Source organism: Scyliorhinus torazame, chromosome 4, assembly GCF_047496885.1.
Source record: "Scyliorhinus torazame isolate Kashiwa2021f chromosome 4, sScyTor2.1, whole genome shotgun sequence".
NCBI classification, from domain to species: domain Eukaryota; kingdom Metazoa; phylum Chordata; class Chondrichthyes; order Carcharhiniformes; family Scyliorhinidae; genus Scyliorhinus; species Scyliorhinus torazame.
The window spans coordinates 107446993-107463689 of NC_092710.1; the positions used below are offsets into that span (position 1 = coordinate 107446993).

The 16697-nt window shown below is 58.2% G+C and overlaps 1 protein-coding gene across 1 annotated transcript in view; it reads left to right on the top strand.

Moving 5' to 3' along the window:
* The window catches only part of col21a1 (collagen, type XXI, alpha 1), a 485509-nt gene that overhangs the window by 36580 nt on the left and 432232 nt on the right, over positions 1 to 16697 (top strand). The window contains exon 2 of the mRNA XM_072498439.1: positions 13708 to 13850. Coding sequence (XP_072354540.1) covers positions 13751 to 13850 — 100 coding nt within the window. The 5' untranslated portion in view covers positions 13708 to 13750. The remainder of the gene's footprint in view (positions 1 to 13707; positions 13851 to 16697) is intronic.

The window sequence follows — 16697 nt, forward strand, 5'->3', positions numbered from 1 at the left end:
GCGAAGCAACCCCTGAGAGTGAACTGTCCGGCGGCCTCCATGAAAGTAAGTCTCAAGTCAACGCTCGCTACAAGATAGGCGTTCCTAGCTACCAGTCCATACCAGCTTTTGAATCCCGTAGACACAGAACCCGAACGAAAGGCCATTTGATCCCCTGACCTGGTGGGCCAGTCCGAAGCTAAGTATGAAATGAAATGAAATGAAAATCGCTTATTGTCACAAGTAGGCTTTAAATGAAGTTACTGTGAAAAGCCCCTAGTCACCACATTCCAGCACCTGTTTGGGAAGGCTGTTACGGGAATTGAACCGTGCTGCTGGCCTGCCATGGTCTGCTTTCAAAGCCAGCGATTTAGCCCTGTGCTAAACAGCCCTGGGGCTATAGGCCTGTTAGTTATAGAAATAGCCTAGAAAGTAGAGTTTATGCATGAGTAACAATTTACTGTGTATAATAAATGTGTATTGATTTGAATCTTACTAATTGGTGTGCTGAGTTATTGATCATTACTTGAACTTGAACATCGTGGCAGTATAAAAATACCTGGCGACTCTAGAGCAAAGGTTATAAAACAGAGCCAATTGAACCAACCAAAAGTTAGCAACAATTGTTATGGGCGAGGCGTTTTCATAACCCCAAAATGCATCATGGAGTTCACCCAACCTCTCCCTTTAATGGATTTGTTGCTTTTCGCGCCCTGTAGATTTTGATGCTGTTGGCGGACGTCCTCTGGAGGAACCTTGCAGAGTAGACCTCGGTGTCATTGTCAGCATCATGAAATGAAATGAAATGAAAATCGCTTATTGTCACATGTAGGCTTCAAATGAAGTTACTGTGAAAAGCCCCTAGTCGCCACATTCCGGCGCCTGTCGGGGAGGCTGTTACGGGAACATCTCCTGCACCTGTAGCCTTTGGGACTCCTCCAATCAGCTGTGCACTCGCTAGAATGTCGCTGACATCCCTCCTGAATGTCACGGCTGTGTCCTATCATCTGCATCAGCTCTGACATTAGCTTGTTCAGAGGCTCGGCATCTGACTGGGACTCAGCTGAGTACTGGGATCCAGGAGACCTCCAATTGCTGACTCCTTTGGATGTTCCTGCCCCTACCTGATGTGCATCAGCAACTATGTGGTGGTCATCAGAATGTGTCTCTGCACTGGTGGAAGGTAGGGGTGATAGCAGTGACACGCCGATGGTGGTCTCCTCTGAGATGGTCTATTTATTGGGTGCCGGGGGGGATGGGACGACTCCGACTGGCCTGGCCCCATCAGACGGAGATCCTGTGAGACAATGGACATGTGGTTAGTGAGAGGGAAGGATCATTTTGTCTGACATAAACAACTCACTTGAGACAGATCATCTGAGTGAAGGGGCATGGATCCTCACTCTGCGACGTAGGCCAACCTCGCTGTCAGTGACTTGTCTCCTCAACCAACCCCGTGACATCCAGGGATCATTACTCACAGGGGGTGAGGACTTGAATCTCAGGTACTCCGCCCCCATCTTGGCCTTTTCCTGCTTATTGTGGGCTATCTTCCCCTGTGGGGACAAAGAGAGGGCATTGTGAGCTGCACGCTTGATGTGTCGGGGGTATCTATAGCAGATGGCATGTGTGGTTGTGCTGGTGGGTGTCAGTGGGTTCTGAGGAGCGAGCACAAAGATTGGATATGGGAAGGATGCGAGGTGTCAGCCAGTGAGGGTACGAGACGAGAATTTGAGGGGTGGCAGGAAGAACTGATGCCAGGAGAGAGGTGGTAATTTGCCCTTGCAGCTCGGTGGAGGTCGTTGGTCTTCTTCCTCTATTGGAAGTGGTCCTCCTTGTCATGCCTCCCGCACTGACAGCTGCTGCCACTGCCTCCCTGGCGATATTGGTGACCCTGCTGCTAGTCCTCCGAACACCTCGGGGGAACAGGATGTTCCGTCTCACCTCAACAGCATCGAGGTTGGCCAGGTCGGCATCTCCAAAGTGAGGAGAAGGTCTACGTGTTGCCATGTTTTTAAAAAAAATAGTAACCATCATCCACAACCCAATTCCCTAATAGAAAACCCCTCAACATTCCAACCTAATCCACTTTTCAATTATAATAACAAAAAACCCCACAAAATTAACACATGACACAGTAAAACAACCCAAACCCCTCCCCTCCCACCGCTGACATTTACCATTCCTTAAAGAAGGCAGTGAACAAACTTCACCTCGGAAATAACCCCTAATCTGACCCCCATTGGCAAATTTGATATTTTCCAGATGTGGGAATTTTGCCAAGTCACTCACCCAACCGAATCCTGCCACCCTAACAAGATCCACCTCAGGGAGGCGTAGGTCAACACATCAGCCTCTTTTCCCACCTGCATTCCCAGATCTTCCAACACCCCAAATATAACCACCCACGGGCTTGGAGCCACCCTCATCCCCAGAATCTCCGACATAGTTCCCACAAAGGACTTCCAGAACTCCTCCAACTTTTGGCAGGCGTAGAACGTATGAGCATAATTCGTCGGTCCCCTTGAGCACTGCACGCATCTATCCTCAATCCCTGGAAAAATCCGCGACACTGTTGTGTGCGCTCTGTGGAACAATTTAAACTAAGTGAGGCTTAGTCTCGCACACGAAGAGGTTGAATTTACCCTTCACAGGGCCTCACTCCATAACCCCGTCTCAACTACACCCCCCCAGCTCCTCCTCCCACTTTCATTTTTTATCCTCCACCGAGGACCTATCCCTTTTCATCAATTCCCCATATACGTCCGAGATCCTACCCTCCCCATTTCATCCTCAGACAGAATTATTTCATGCAAAGACAGGGGTGGCAACCTCAGAAACGTAGTCAAGTCCTTCCTCACAAAATCCCTCACTTGCAAGTATTGAAACCCATTGGCCGGGATTCACTGATCCCGCGGCCAGGTCCTGAAGCCGACATCAAAAGCTGCACGAGTCTCCCCGGCGTCAACAGGCCACCCTTCCTCGGGGGCTAGTACGCTGCTGGAGTGGTGTCCGCTGCTCCGGCGCTCGAACGCCGGCGCGCCACAGCCGGCTCGGGTCCGCACATGCGCATGGGTTTCCGTCTCCGCCCCCCCCCCCCCCCCCCGGAATCGGATCCCCCCCGCCCGCGCCCCCCCCTAGGACGGCCCCCGCATCCAGAACTCCGAGGTCCCGCCGGGTGGGACCATACGTAACCCACGCCGGCAGAACTCGGCGGGCACTTGGCCCGTCGAGGCGCGGAGAATTGCCGTGGGGGGGCGCTTTCAGTGGCCCCCGACCGGCGCGGCAGCGATCCAGTAGGCGCCCGAGAATCAGCGGGTCGGAGAATCCCGGTCATTACCTCTCGGCAACTTAAACTCCTCCAACTCTGAAAACCTATCCCTCATGAACAGGTCCTGAAACACTCTATCCCCACCTGCTCCCACACCTTGAATGTAGACTTTTCCTCTACCGGGATAAATCTTTGATTGCCTCAGATCAGCGGCCACAGTGACATTCTCTCCATCTTCACTCAGAGTGTGAAATCAGTGTAGGCAGCATTTGAAGATGGAGAGAATGTCACTGTGGAGCTTGTGGTGTATCTAGCTGGCGGGAACGGAAGAGACTCCGGTAACAGTGCCCTCAAACTCGTCTCTACACGAGGCTCCTCCATCCGCCCCCACACCAACCTTTCCTCCACAGTCCACATCCTGACCGTTTGAACATTCGCTGCCCAGTAATAATTCAGCAAACTCAGTTGCGCCAACCCCCCTCTCCGCCTGTCCATTTCCAAAAGCACCCTCCTAACCCAGGGTACCTTACCCGCCCATATAAACTTTGAAATCATCCTACTCCTTCCAAAGAAAGACTTGGGCACAAAAATTGGGAGACTCTGAAAAATAAACAAAAACTTGGGCAAAACTCATCTTTACTGCCTGGACCCTCTCGGCCAACTAAAACGGAAGAACATCCCACCTCTTAAAATCCTCCTTCACTGCCTCCATCAAGTTTGCCAACTATGCGCCACCCGTATATCCGAATATCGAAAACTTGACTTGACCAGCCAAAATGGGAACGTCTCCAAGACCCTCCCCTGCATTTGAACATTGACCGGGAACCGATACACTAAAAATGACCCATATTCCGTCAATATCCCCATAATTTTAACAATACTCTCCACCGGATCCGTGATAGACAACAACAGGTCATCTGCATATAGGGAGACCTGGTGCTCCATCCACCCCCTCCCCCTCAAAAAAATGCGTAATCGCCAAAGGTTATTACTTTCTAAAAACTTGTTCACACGATGATGAAGTGAACGTTGGTCCTTAGTGCATGCTTCAAGGACTGGGCAAAATGTTTGGGTAAACCATTTGTGGATGGGTGGTAAGGTGCTAACTTTATATGTTGAACTCCACACATCTTTAAGTAGGCTCCAAACACTTGGGCTGTAATCTGTAGCCTTGTGTAATCTGTAGCCTTGTGTCAATTTGATTTTCCGAAGCTCACATGCTTCACCGCATAGAGGGCGCGATTCTCCACTCCCGCGCCGAAGTGCCCATGCCGTCGTGAACGCCGTCGAGGTTCACGACGGCGCGAAACGGCCCCGATCCCAACCGATTCGGGGCCCGAAAATGGGCTAGGGTCGGGGCCGCGAGAACCTCGGGGGGGGCGTGTCACGAAGGCCGCGTCGTCACCGCGCAACGCCCGAATGACGCGGCGCTGCGTCATAAATGCGTGATCCGCGCACAGAGGACCCGGAGGAGAAGAGAGGAGATGGCTGAGCCAAGAAGAGCCGCACCGAGGTTCCGGGACACGGACCTGGACACCCTGATGGATGAGGTGGAACAGAGAAGGGACACCCTCTGCCCAAGACGTGGGCATCGCCAGCCATCCAGGCACGGCTGGCGGGAGGTGAGCACCGCAGTCAGTGCTGTGGGGCAGACCCCCCCGGACGGGGGAGCAGTGCCGCAAGAAGCTGCACGACCTCACCCGGGCTGCCAGGGTAAGTGCCATGAGGGTGCCCCCAGGCCCCCCCCCCCCCCCCCCGGCACGGGGGGGGGAGGGGGTGGGGGGGGAAGTGGGGTGGGGGCGGCGGGGGGGCTGGGGGGGATTGGGGCATCAGGGGCGATGTTGGGGGGGTCACGGTGCCCAACTATCTACTCGACCCACATGAGCCCAGGGACCCCCCTGGAGCGAAGCCATGGTGTGCTGTCTCCTGAACCAGCAACAATGTTGTCTATATCTGCATGCCCTGATGATACCCGCCTAATGGTGATGCTTTATCCAACCCCCCCCCCCCCCCCCCGCAGGACAAGACAGCGCACAACCAGCGTGAGCTCATGAGAACCGGAGGGGGTTCTCCTGTCCTGCACCCCCTAACCGTTCACGAGCAGAGGGCCCTGGACCTCGCTGGGGGAGGTCGCGCCATGCCAGGTCGGAGGCGCAGAAGCAAGTGAGAGAACCCTGCATGTCCTCCCCACCCCCAACCCATCATCGCCCCCCTCACACTCTGGCCACTGCACCCTCGAGCCCACCCCCCCTCACACTCTGGCCATTGCACTCCCGATACCCTCCCCCCTCACACTGTGCACCCACCACCACCATACACCCGGGCCACCGTGTCTAACGAACCCCGAATCTTTATGTTCCCCAGGGCCACCCGCCGAACCTTCAGGGACGTCTCGCCCAGGAAACTGCGCAATATCGGCAACCGCAACTGCACCCAGGGACGCACGCCAGAGGTTGGCAGTCGTTCGGACAGGAGGGCAGACCTCTCAGTCTGGGACGCAGGACCGGGACGCTCAGACCACCGAGACAGACATTAGTGAGGAGCACAGGGTGGACAGTCATGCCGAAGCACACATCACGGCCACACACCCGCTGGATCCACCTGGAGGTCAAGACGACATGGCCCGCATGGAGCTTGCGCCGGGCCATGAGGGGGACCAGTACACACCAGACTTCTTGACGGATGATGACCTCGAGCTTGCGGCACTGCTGTCTCCCACACCATTCACCATCACAGAGACACCCACCTCGGTTGGGCATATAAGTGATGAGGCTCCCGGGTCACTGTCTGGTGCGCACCCCACAGCCGAGCCGGTACAGCAGGAGGAGTTTGGAGCAGCCGAGGGGCTGGACGGCAGCCCAGGCCCAGCAACCAGCTGCCACCCAGATGGTTCCCGGGTTCCTGGATGTAATTGACCCACCCGGACAACCGATGCATGTGGACACCCAGGGACTGAATAACGGGATGAGGGCCATCTTCCAGGACCTGCACACGCAGCTGGAGGAGTCTATCCGCGTCCAGGAGCAGGGAGTGGTGCCGCTCATCGCAGCCACCCAGGCCGACACCGCACGGGTGGCGTCCGCGGTGGAGGCAATGGGTGAAAGGGTTTCGGCAATGGGTCAGGTTCTGCAAGGCGTTGGGCTTACCGTGCACGCGTCATCCATGGCCCAGGAGAGGGCTGCCCTCTCACAGGCAGCCATCTCACAGAGCCAACAGGACATTGCCGCCGCTCTCGGGGCCCTGGCTGAGTCTCACCATGCCATGGCCCGGTCCCAGCAAGCAATGGCACTGTCCCAGCAGTCGATCGCGGAGAGCATTGACCGCCTGGCGCACGTGATGGATGACGTCGCGCACTCACAGGTCGAGATCGCACAGATCTTGGCAGGAATGTGGCACTCCCTGGGCTCCGTCTCGGCGAACATTCGGACCGTAGTCGATACCGCTGCAGGCCTCCAGGACTGGCAACGCCAGGTGTCGGTGGTGCGACGGGGCATGTCTCCGAGCGCATCTCCGTCCCAGTGTGAGGCCCGGGGGCCACCGGGCTCCCCGAGGGAGGAGGAGGTTCTGCGGCCCGTCCCGGTAGCTCCATCAAGGGACGACCCGGTACACTCGGCCTCCCCCCGTTCTGTCCCTGGCACATCTGGTGGGGAGCGGGCAGGTCAGGGTGGCACCACGCCATCCAGCACGCCCGCCGAGCAGCCTGGCCCATCGAAGCCGGGCCGCCTCAGGAAATGCATGCCGCCGGGTAGCCATGTCGAAGGGCGTGATTCTCAGCAGTCCGCCTCCACTCCTGCTGTACCATCTGGGAACACACCTAGACGTAGTGGAAGGGCCCGTAAGGCAAAGATGTTAGGTACGTAAGAAGTTGGCACGGGTGCAGGGCACAGTCTAGTTGTAGTGGGTAGGGCACCTATGTTAACCACACAAATAAACTCACTGTTAAATTTGACTTGTAAGACTGTGTGCTATGTCCGGTGCCAGGGGGCTCGTGAGGGTGCCCGACTGGAGTAGTGGTATACGAGCCGTTCAAGGTCTGTTCCGGATGTGCTGACCCTTTCCCCCCCTGCCTCCCATAATCGGACAGTGTTGTCCTCGGTACACCGACTCCAGCCACCCCACGGGCATGTGGTGAAATATCCGTTACGAAGGCTGTGACCACCGGAGTGCATGGTTCAGCTATAGCCATGAGTCAGACTTCGGCTGGCGAATCTGAGCACACAGCTCATCGCAGAGCGAGCTGTCATCATTCAACATGGCACTGTTCACAACCACTTACCCATTTATCAATGTTGTGCAATCCCATAGTGCCGCAGTGGTAAGGTGATGTGGAATTGTTGCCGTGAACGCGGTGCGGGGGTGTGGGGGGGCCGGGGGGGGGAGGTGGTGGGTGCTGTGTGGTGCCCGTGTACAGGAGTGATGGTGCAAGTGGCAGTGTTCAGCGAATCCCACCCCCACAGTGCGTGAACCGTGTGGCCACCAACGCATCGCATGCCCGCTGTCCGCGGCGGTGCCGTCGCACAGCCTCCTGGACGTAACGAGCAGCCGGGCAGTGTCTGCGTCCTGCGCCCCTCCCCCCACCCTGATGCGTGCCGTCATCCTCATCCTCCGCATCCTCCTCTTCCCCATCCCCCTCGTTTGCGTTGGCTCCGGTGCCGTCGGGTCCTCCCTCCGACTCCTCCACCAGGTCATCTCCCCTCTGCATGGCAATGTTGTGCAGCGCACAGCAGACCACAACCATGCGACGGACCCAGTCGGGTTGGTACTGCAGGGCCCCTCCTGATCAGTCCAGGCATCTGAAGCGCATCTTCAGCAGCCCGAAGCACCGTTCCACCACACCCCTGGTTGCTGCATGTGCTTCGTTGTATAGGCTCTCCGCGTTGGTGTGAGGCCTCCGTATTGGCGCCAGCAGCCATGACCTCAATGGATAGCCCTTGTCGCCCAGCATCCAGCCCCTCAGCCGGGGGGGTGGGGGATCCATCGAACATTGCGGGGATGAACGACTGCCAGAATGTAGGCATCATGCACACTGCCGGGGTACTTTGCACACGTGCATGATCTTCATGTGGGGTCGCACACCACCTGAATGTTCATGGAGTATGCGCCCTTTCTGTTCATGAACACTTCCCTGTTGTCTGCAGGAGGACGCATGGGGACGTGCATACCATCGATGACACCCTGGACCATCGGTATCCCGGCAACCTTGGCGAATCCACGTGCCCGTGCTTCCTGCTGTGCTCGGTCCTCAGGGAATTGAATGTACCTGTCCGCGATGGCGTACAGGGCGTCGGTGACGGCCCTGATGCACCTGTGGACCGATGCCTGTGATATCCCGGATAGGTCCCCGCTCGGTGCCTGGAAGGAACCGGTCGCATAAAAGTTTAGGGCCACCGTCACCTTGACGGAGACTGGTATCGCGTGTCCTCCTCCCATTCCACGTGGTGCGAGGTGCGCCATGAGCTGGCTATTATGTGCGACCATCTCCCTGCTGAACCGTAGTCTCCTCCTGCATGTGATGTCCGTTAGGGCTTCGAACGACATTCTGTACACCCTCGGCCTTGCTGGACGCCTGTGGCGCCCTGGCACCACCATCAGTGGATCCTCCTGCTCCACCTGCTCCTCCTCCTCCTCCTGCTCCCCCCCAAGCACTTCCTCTGCATTCCTCGCCGTCTGGCGGTCAATGTTCCCCTCGGCATCCCCCTGTACATTCGGGTCCTGAGCGACGACGTGCCACTCCGCGGCCATTCCCTCTGCTGCACCGCGACCGCTGCATCTGCAGCCACTGTGGGCCGTCTGACTCTACGCTGTCGGACGGCAAACTCCAGAGCTGCGGCTCCAACCACGGCAGTAAACATCGCTGTCTGGTTGGCATACATGGTGACCTGCAGGAGGGTGGTGGGGGGCAGAGAAACGACATGTTACACCGAGGTTCTTCCACACCTCACCAGCCGGGTTGCATGGGATCCCTGTGTGCCCCGGTGGCCTGGTCGCGCTGCAGACACGCAGCCAGCCTAACACCTGGTCACTGTCTGCGCCCAACGGCCAGTTCACACCGTACTGCTCACCAGTGTGCCACTCGCCTGTGCCCATCAGCCACACGCACCCTGCGGCCGTGTCCTCATCACCGTCCTGCCATATCAGGGCGGCTGACATGTGGCATCCGCAGATGGACGATACCATCCACACTCTCCCTCACCCCCCTCCCTCCTGCACACTCTCCCTCATCCCCCCTCCCACCTGCACACTCTCCCTCATCCCCCCTCCCACCTGCACACTCTCCCTCATCCCACCTGCACACTCTCCCTCACCCCCCTCCCACCTGCACACTCTCCCTCATCCCCCCTCCCACCTGCACACTCTCCCTCATCCCCCCTCCCACCTGCACACTCTCCCTCACCCCCCCTCCCACCTGTACACTCTCCCTCACCCCCCTCCCACCTGCACTCTGCTCCCTCACCCCCCCTCCCACCTGCACACTCTCCCACATCCCCCCTCCCACATGCACACTCTCCCTCATCCCCCCTCCCGCCTGCACACTCTCCCTCAACCCCCCCTCCCACCTGCACACTCCCTCACCCCCCCTCCCACCTGCACACTCCCTCAGCCCCCCTCCCACCTGCACACTCCCTCACCCCCCCTCCCACCTGCACACTCCCTCACCCCCCCCTCCCACCTGCACACTCTCCCTCATCCCCCCTCCCACCTGCACACTCTCTCTCATCCCCCCCTCCCACCTGCACACTCTCCCTCATCCCCCCCCTCCCACCTGCACACTCTCCCTCACCCCCATCCACCTGCACACTCTCCCTCATCCCCCCTCCCACCTGCACACTCTCCCTCATCCCCCCTCCCACCTGCACACTCTCCCTCATCCCACCTGCACACTCTCCCTCACCCCCCTCCCACCTGCACACTCTCCCTCATCCCCCCTCCCACCTGCACACTCTCCCTCATCCCCCCTCCCACCTGCACACTCTCCCTCACCCCCCCTCCCACCTGTACACTCTCCCTCACCCCCCTCCCACCTGCACTCTGCTCCCTCACCCCCCCTCCCATCTGCACACTCTCCCACATCCCCCCTCCCACCTGCACACTCTCCCTCATCCCCCCTCCCGCCTGCACACTCTCCCTCAACCCCCCTCCCACCTGCACACTCCCTCACCCCCCCTCCCACCTGCACACTCCCTCACCCCCCCTCCCACCTGCACACTCCCTCACCCCCCTCCCACCTGCACACTCCCTCACCCCCCTCCCACCTGCACACTCCCTCACCCCCCCCTCCCACCTGCACACTCTCCCTCATCCCCCCTCCCACCTGCACACTCTCCCTCACCCCCCCTCCCACCTGTACACTCTCCCTCACCCCCCTCCCACCTGCACTCTGCTCCCTCACCCCCCCTCCCATCTGCACACTCTCCCACATCCCCCCTCCCACCTGCACACTCTCCCTCATCCCCCCTCCCGCCTGCACACTCTCCCTCAACCCCCCTCCCACCTGCACACTCCCTCACCCCCCCCTCCCACCTGCACACTCCCTCACCCCCCCTCCCACCTGCACACTCCCTCACCCCCCCTCCCACCTGAACACTCCCTCACCCCCCTCCCACCTGCACACTCCCTCACCCCCCCCCTCCCACCTGCACACTCTCCCTCATCCCCCCCTCCCACCTGCACACTCTCTCTCATCCCCCCCTCCCACCTGCACACTCTCCCTCATCCCCCCCTCCCACCTGCACACTCTTCCTCACCCCCCTCCCACCTGCACACTCTCCCTCATCCCCCCTCCCACCTGCACACTCTCCCTCATCCCCCCCTCCCACCTGCACACTCTCCCTCATCCCCCCCTCCCACCTGCACACTCTCCCTCATCCCCCCCTCCCACCTGCACACTCTCCCTCACCCCCCCTCCCACCTGCACTCTCCCTCATCCCCCCCTCCCACCTGCACACTCTCCCTCATCCCCCTCCTCCCACCTGCACACTCTCCCTCATCCCCATCCACCTGCACACTCTCCCTCATCCCCCCTCCCACCTGCACACTCTCCCTCATCCCCCCTCCCACCTGCACACTCTCCCTCATCCCCCCCTCCCACCTGCACACTCTCCCTCACCCCCCCTCCCACCTGCACACTCTCCCTCATCCCCCCTCCCACCTGCACACTCTCCCTCACCCCCCCTCCCACCTGCACACTCTCCCTCATCCCCCCCTCCCACCTGCACACTCTCCCTCACCCCCCTCCCACCTGCACACTCTCCCTCACCCCCCCTCCCACCTGCACACTCTCCCTCATCCCCCCCTCCCACCTGCACACTCTCCCTCATCCCCCCCTCCCACCTGCACACTCTCCCTCACCCCCCTCCCACCTGCACACTCTCCCTCACCCCCCTCCCACCTGCACACTCTCCCTCATCCCCCCCTCCCACCTGCACACTCTCCCTCATCCCCCTCCTCCCACCTGCACACTCTCCCACACCCACCCTTTGGCCGCAGCCTTCTTGGGTAAGCCGACCCGGTCTCCAGGAGCTGCGAAACAGTCTGCTGACCTCCTCCCTGCTCAGCGTCAGCCAGCACGACTGGCTGACGACTTTAACAAGCAGGTGTGAACGGCGACGGCGTGAACTGGGGTCACGCCGTCGGGACTTCGGCCCATCCGGGCCTGAGAATAGCAGGGTTGCTGGAGAATCGCCATTTTGGGTGTCTCGGGCGAGTCTCCGGCCTGCGCCGTGTGGAACTTGACGGGGCCGTTCTCGCCGCTTGGGAGAATCGCGGGAGGGCGTCGGACCGGCGTCGCGGGAAAATGTGGCGGCCCAGGCGATTCTCCTAACCGGCATGGGAGTGGAGAATCGCGCCCAGAATCTTCCAACTTTACACTGGCTGGCACTTCTTTGATATTGCGAATTCTGTCAGGCCCCTGCCTTACATATGTAATGAGTTCAGGGGCGACATTCTCCGACCCCCCCGCCAGGTCGGAGAATCGCCGGGGGCTGGCGTGAATCCCGCCCCCGCCGGTTGCCGAAGTCTCCGGCACCGGATGTTCAGCGGGGGCAGGAATCGCCCCGCGCCTGTTGGCGGGCCCCCCCGCTCGATTCTCCAGCCCGGGTGGGCCGAAGTCCCGCCGATAAATTGCCTGTCCCGCCGGCGTAAATTAAATCACCTACCTTACCGGCGGGACAAGGCGGCATGGGCGGGCTCCGGGGTCCTGGGGGGGCGCGGGGCGATCTGACCCCGGGGGGTGCACCCACGGTGGCCTGGCCCGCGATTGGGGCCCACCGATCCGCAGGCGGGCCTGTGCCGTGGGGGCACTCTTTCCCTTCCGCCTCCGCCACGGTCTCCACCATGGCGGAGGTGGAAGTGACTCCCTCCACTGCGCATGCGTGGGAAACTGTCAGTGGCCGCTGACGCTCCCGCGCATGCGCCGCCGGGAGATGTCATTTCCGCGCCAGCTGGCGGGGCAACAAAGGCCATTTCCGCCAGCTGGCGGGGCGGAAATTCCTCCGGCGTCGGCCTAGCCCCTCAATTTTGGGGCTCGGCCCCCAAAGATGCAGAGCATTCCGCACCTTTGGGGCGGCGCGATGCCTGTCTGATTGGCGCCGTTTTGGGCGCCAGTCGGCGGACATCGCGCCGTTTCCGGAGAATTTCGCCCCTGATCTTTCAAGGCATTGGTGTTGGGATAAACCTGAAGGGACAGCTGTTTGACTCTTTTCACCTGGATGGCACCCTATGCATTTTGGTGTTGAATTATAATTTTTTTAATGATGGGCCTTCTCTCGAAAGTAACTGACTCTCATTATTTATCAAGTGTGGCTTAGTGATTGATAGTACAATTGAAGTTAATAAAAGATCTGAGCTGCATTATTTAGAAGTATTAGTTAATATTTTCTTCATCAAGGCATTTCTCCCACAAAGTTCAATAAAACCTACCGGTTGTGTGAATCAAGAGTGAATTAAGGGCAACACGGTAGCACAGGTGGTTAGCACTGTGGCTTCACAGCGCCAGGGTCCCAGGTTCGATTCCCTGCTGGGTCACTGTCTGTGAGGAGTCTGCACGTTCTCTCTGTGTGGGTTTCCTCCGGGTGCTCTGGTTTCCTCCCACGGTCCAAAGACGTGCAGGTTAGGTGGATTGGCCATGCTAAATTGCCCTTCGTCTCCAAAATTGCCCTTAGTGTTTGGTGGGGTTACTGGGTTAAGGGAATAGGGTGGACGTGTGGGCTTGGGTAGGGTGCTCTATCCGAGAGCCGGTGCAGACTCGATGGGCCGAATGGCCTCCTTCTGCACTGTAAATTCTGTGTAAAAAAAGTTCATTCTTTGTGTTTTTTAATTTTTTTTCCAGTAAATATATTATTCAAAACTTTGGAGGAATTTGAAATATCATGAAACGTATTTTGGTTAAATAGAAACATTTATGACGTTACTTTCTGTGAACATGAGATGATCAATAATTGTCATTTTTATCATTTCAGTTTTTGATGTGTACTTGAGCCACCATTTCCAAAAGCATATGACATGGAACTGAATGTAAAAGTCATAAAACTTGTCCTGCACAGTTTTCTGTTGCTACTTCTCCAGGAACTCAGTGCAGCTGTGGAGGATGATGTAAGATCAAGTAAGGAACTCATACTTCCCTTTAATTTTTATTTTTTTGTGGAATTTGACTTGTCAAGTTGATGAATTACATTGTTAAGAAATTAGGCTTTTTTCTACTTTGTGTTTGGGAACAACATTGGTCATAGAAAGTCTAGACGAGATTCAATGTAGACCTCACTTTAATTACCATGTGCTGGAAGAGATGGAGGGAATATTTTTCACAGCGCAGGAGTCCATTCTGCTCATCGTGTCTGCAAACGATGCATTATGATTTAGTGCCATTCCCCTGCCTTTTCCCCATCCCCAAACATTGGGCGGGATCCTCCAATAATGGGGCTATGTCCCCCATTCCAGCGTCAAAACGAGGGCTTTTCACTCTGGACTTTCTTCAGGATTCTCCTACCTGAAGGGGGCTAGCAGGGCCCCGGAGTGCTTCCCGCAGGTCTGGCGGCAGATGCGGGGCCCTGCACTTCTGGTCGGGAGTCCTTCGATGGCCACCTGTGTGACATGGCGGACTCACACCGTGGACCGGCCCTGAAAGAATAGGCCCCCCGAGATTGCGCGCGCCCACGGATCGATGGTCCCCGATCGCTAGCCTGGCCGTCCATGAGGCCCCTCCCGGTGAAGGTTCCCCCCTCCCCCCACCAGGGTGGCCGCGGTCTGACTCCGCAGCCGCCACTGGCCGTTCCCGACAGGCAAAACGTGGTTAGAACCACGCTGTTGGGAACTCGGCCAGTTTTCATCGGAGAATCGCCGCGGGGGCCTCTGTCAACGGCCCCTTACCCCTGCCGCGTAGACCGCGCGCGATTCGCGGATATTCTCCGGGGTCGTGCCGGATTTCGGCGCCAACGCCCATTCCCCGCCCCACGCCGATCACGATTTTGGCGCGGAGGCTCGGAGAATCCCGCCCATTGTTTCTATTCAGATAATCATTTAATGTCCGCTTTAATCCTCGATTTAACAAGCCTCCACCACTTTACCAGGCAGTGCTTTCCAGACCCGAACCACTCACTGTGTGAAAAAGATTTTTCTCACATCACATTTGCTTCTTTTGCAAATCATTTTAAATCTGTGCTCTCTGGTTCTCAATCCTTTTATGAATGGGAACAGTTTCTCCCTAACTACTTTGTCCAGCTCCTTCATGATTGTGAACATCTCTATCAAATCTCCTCTTTGACTTCTCTCCAAGGAGAACAACCCCAATCTCTCCAATCTATCCTCATAACTAAAGTTTCTCATTGTTGGAACCATTCTTGTAAACCACTTCTGTGCTTTCTCCAATGCGTTCACATCCTTCTGAGTGTCTGGAATTGTACACGATATTCCAACTGAGGTCTTAGTTCTTATCCACGTTCAGCATATTCTCCTCATCCTTGTACCATCACAGAAGCTCTGTAGATTCTTTCGGGATTAACACTTTGGGCGAGATTCTCCGACCCCCCGCCGGGTCGGAGAATGGCCGGGGTCTGGCGTGAATCCCGCCCCCGCCGGTTGCCGAATTCTCCACCACCGGATATTCGCCGGGGGCGGGAATCGCGCCGCGCCGTTTGGCGCCCCCCCCCACCCCGCAATTCTCCGGACCCGAATGCGCCGAAGTCCCGCTGCTAAAATGCCTGTCCCGCCGGCGTAGATTAAACCACCTACCTTACCGGCGGGACAAGGCGGCGCGGGCGGGCTCCGGGGTCCTGGGGCAATCTGGCCCCGGGGGGGTGCCCCCACGGTGGCTTGGCCCACGATCGGGGCCCACCGATCCGCTGGCGGGCCTGTGCCGTGGGGGCACTCTTTCCCTTCCGCCTTTGCCACGGTCTCCAACAAGGTGGAGGCGGAAGAGACTCCCTCCACTGTGCATGCGCGAAAATGCCGTCAATGGCCGCTAACGCTCCCTCGCATGCGCCGCCCGTTTTGGGCGCCAGTCGGCGGACATTGCGCCGTTTCCGGAGAATTTCACCCCTGATCTACAACTTGCATATTGGATAGATTGTTACTATTATTAATAATAATAATAATCTTTATTATTGTGACAAGTAAGTAGGCTTACATTCACGCTGCAATGAAGTTACTGTGAAAATTGCCTAGTCGCCGCACTCCAGCGCCTGTTTGGGTACGCAGAGGGAGAATTCAGAATGTCCAATTCACCTAACAAGCATGCCTTTTGGGACTTTGTCGGAGGAAACCGGAGCAGACACAGGGAGAACGTGCAGATTCCGCACAGGCAGTGACCCAAGCTGGAAATCGAACCCGGGTCCCTGACACTGTGCTACTGTGCCACCCACAAGCTGAAACATTGTTTATTCAAAAGAAAGATAGGTGTGAATTCACCATCGCAACAAAAGGTTCAGACTTGAAACAGTATCCTGGGCGGAATTCTCCGGAAACGGCGGGATGTCCGCCGACTGGCGCCCAAAACGGCGCAAATCAGTCGGGCATTGCGCCGCCCCAAAGGTGCGGAATGCTCCGCATCTTTGGGGGCCGAGCCCCAACCTTAAGGGGCTAGGTCGGCGCCGGACAAATTTCCGCCCCGCCAGCTGGCGGAAAAGGCCTTTGGTGCCCCGCCAGCTGGCGCGGAAATGACATCTCCGGGCGGCGCATGCGCGGGAGCATTAGCGGCCGCTGACGGCAGTCCCGCCCATTCGCAGTGGAGGGGGTCTCTTCCGCCTCCGCCATGGTGGAGACCGTGGAAGGGAAAGAGTGCCCCCACGGCAAAGGCCCGCCCGCGGATCGGTGGGCCCCGATCGCGGGCCAGGCCACCGTGGGGGCACCCCCCGGGGCCAGGTCGCCCCGCGCCCCCCCAGGACCCCGGAGCCCGCCCGTGCCGCCTTGTCCCGCCGGTAAGGTAGGTGGTTTAATCTACGCCGGCGGGACAGGC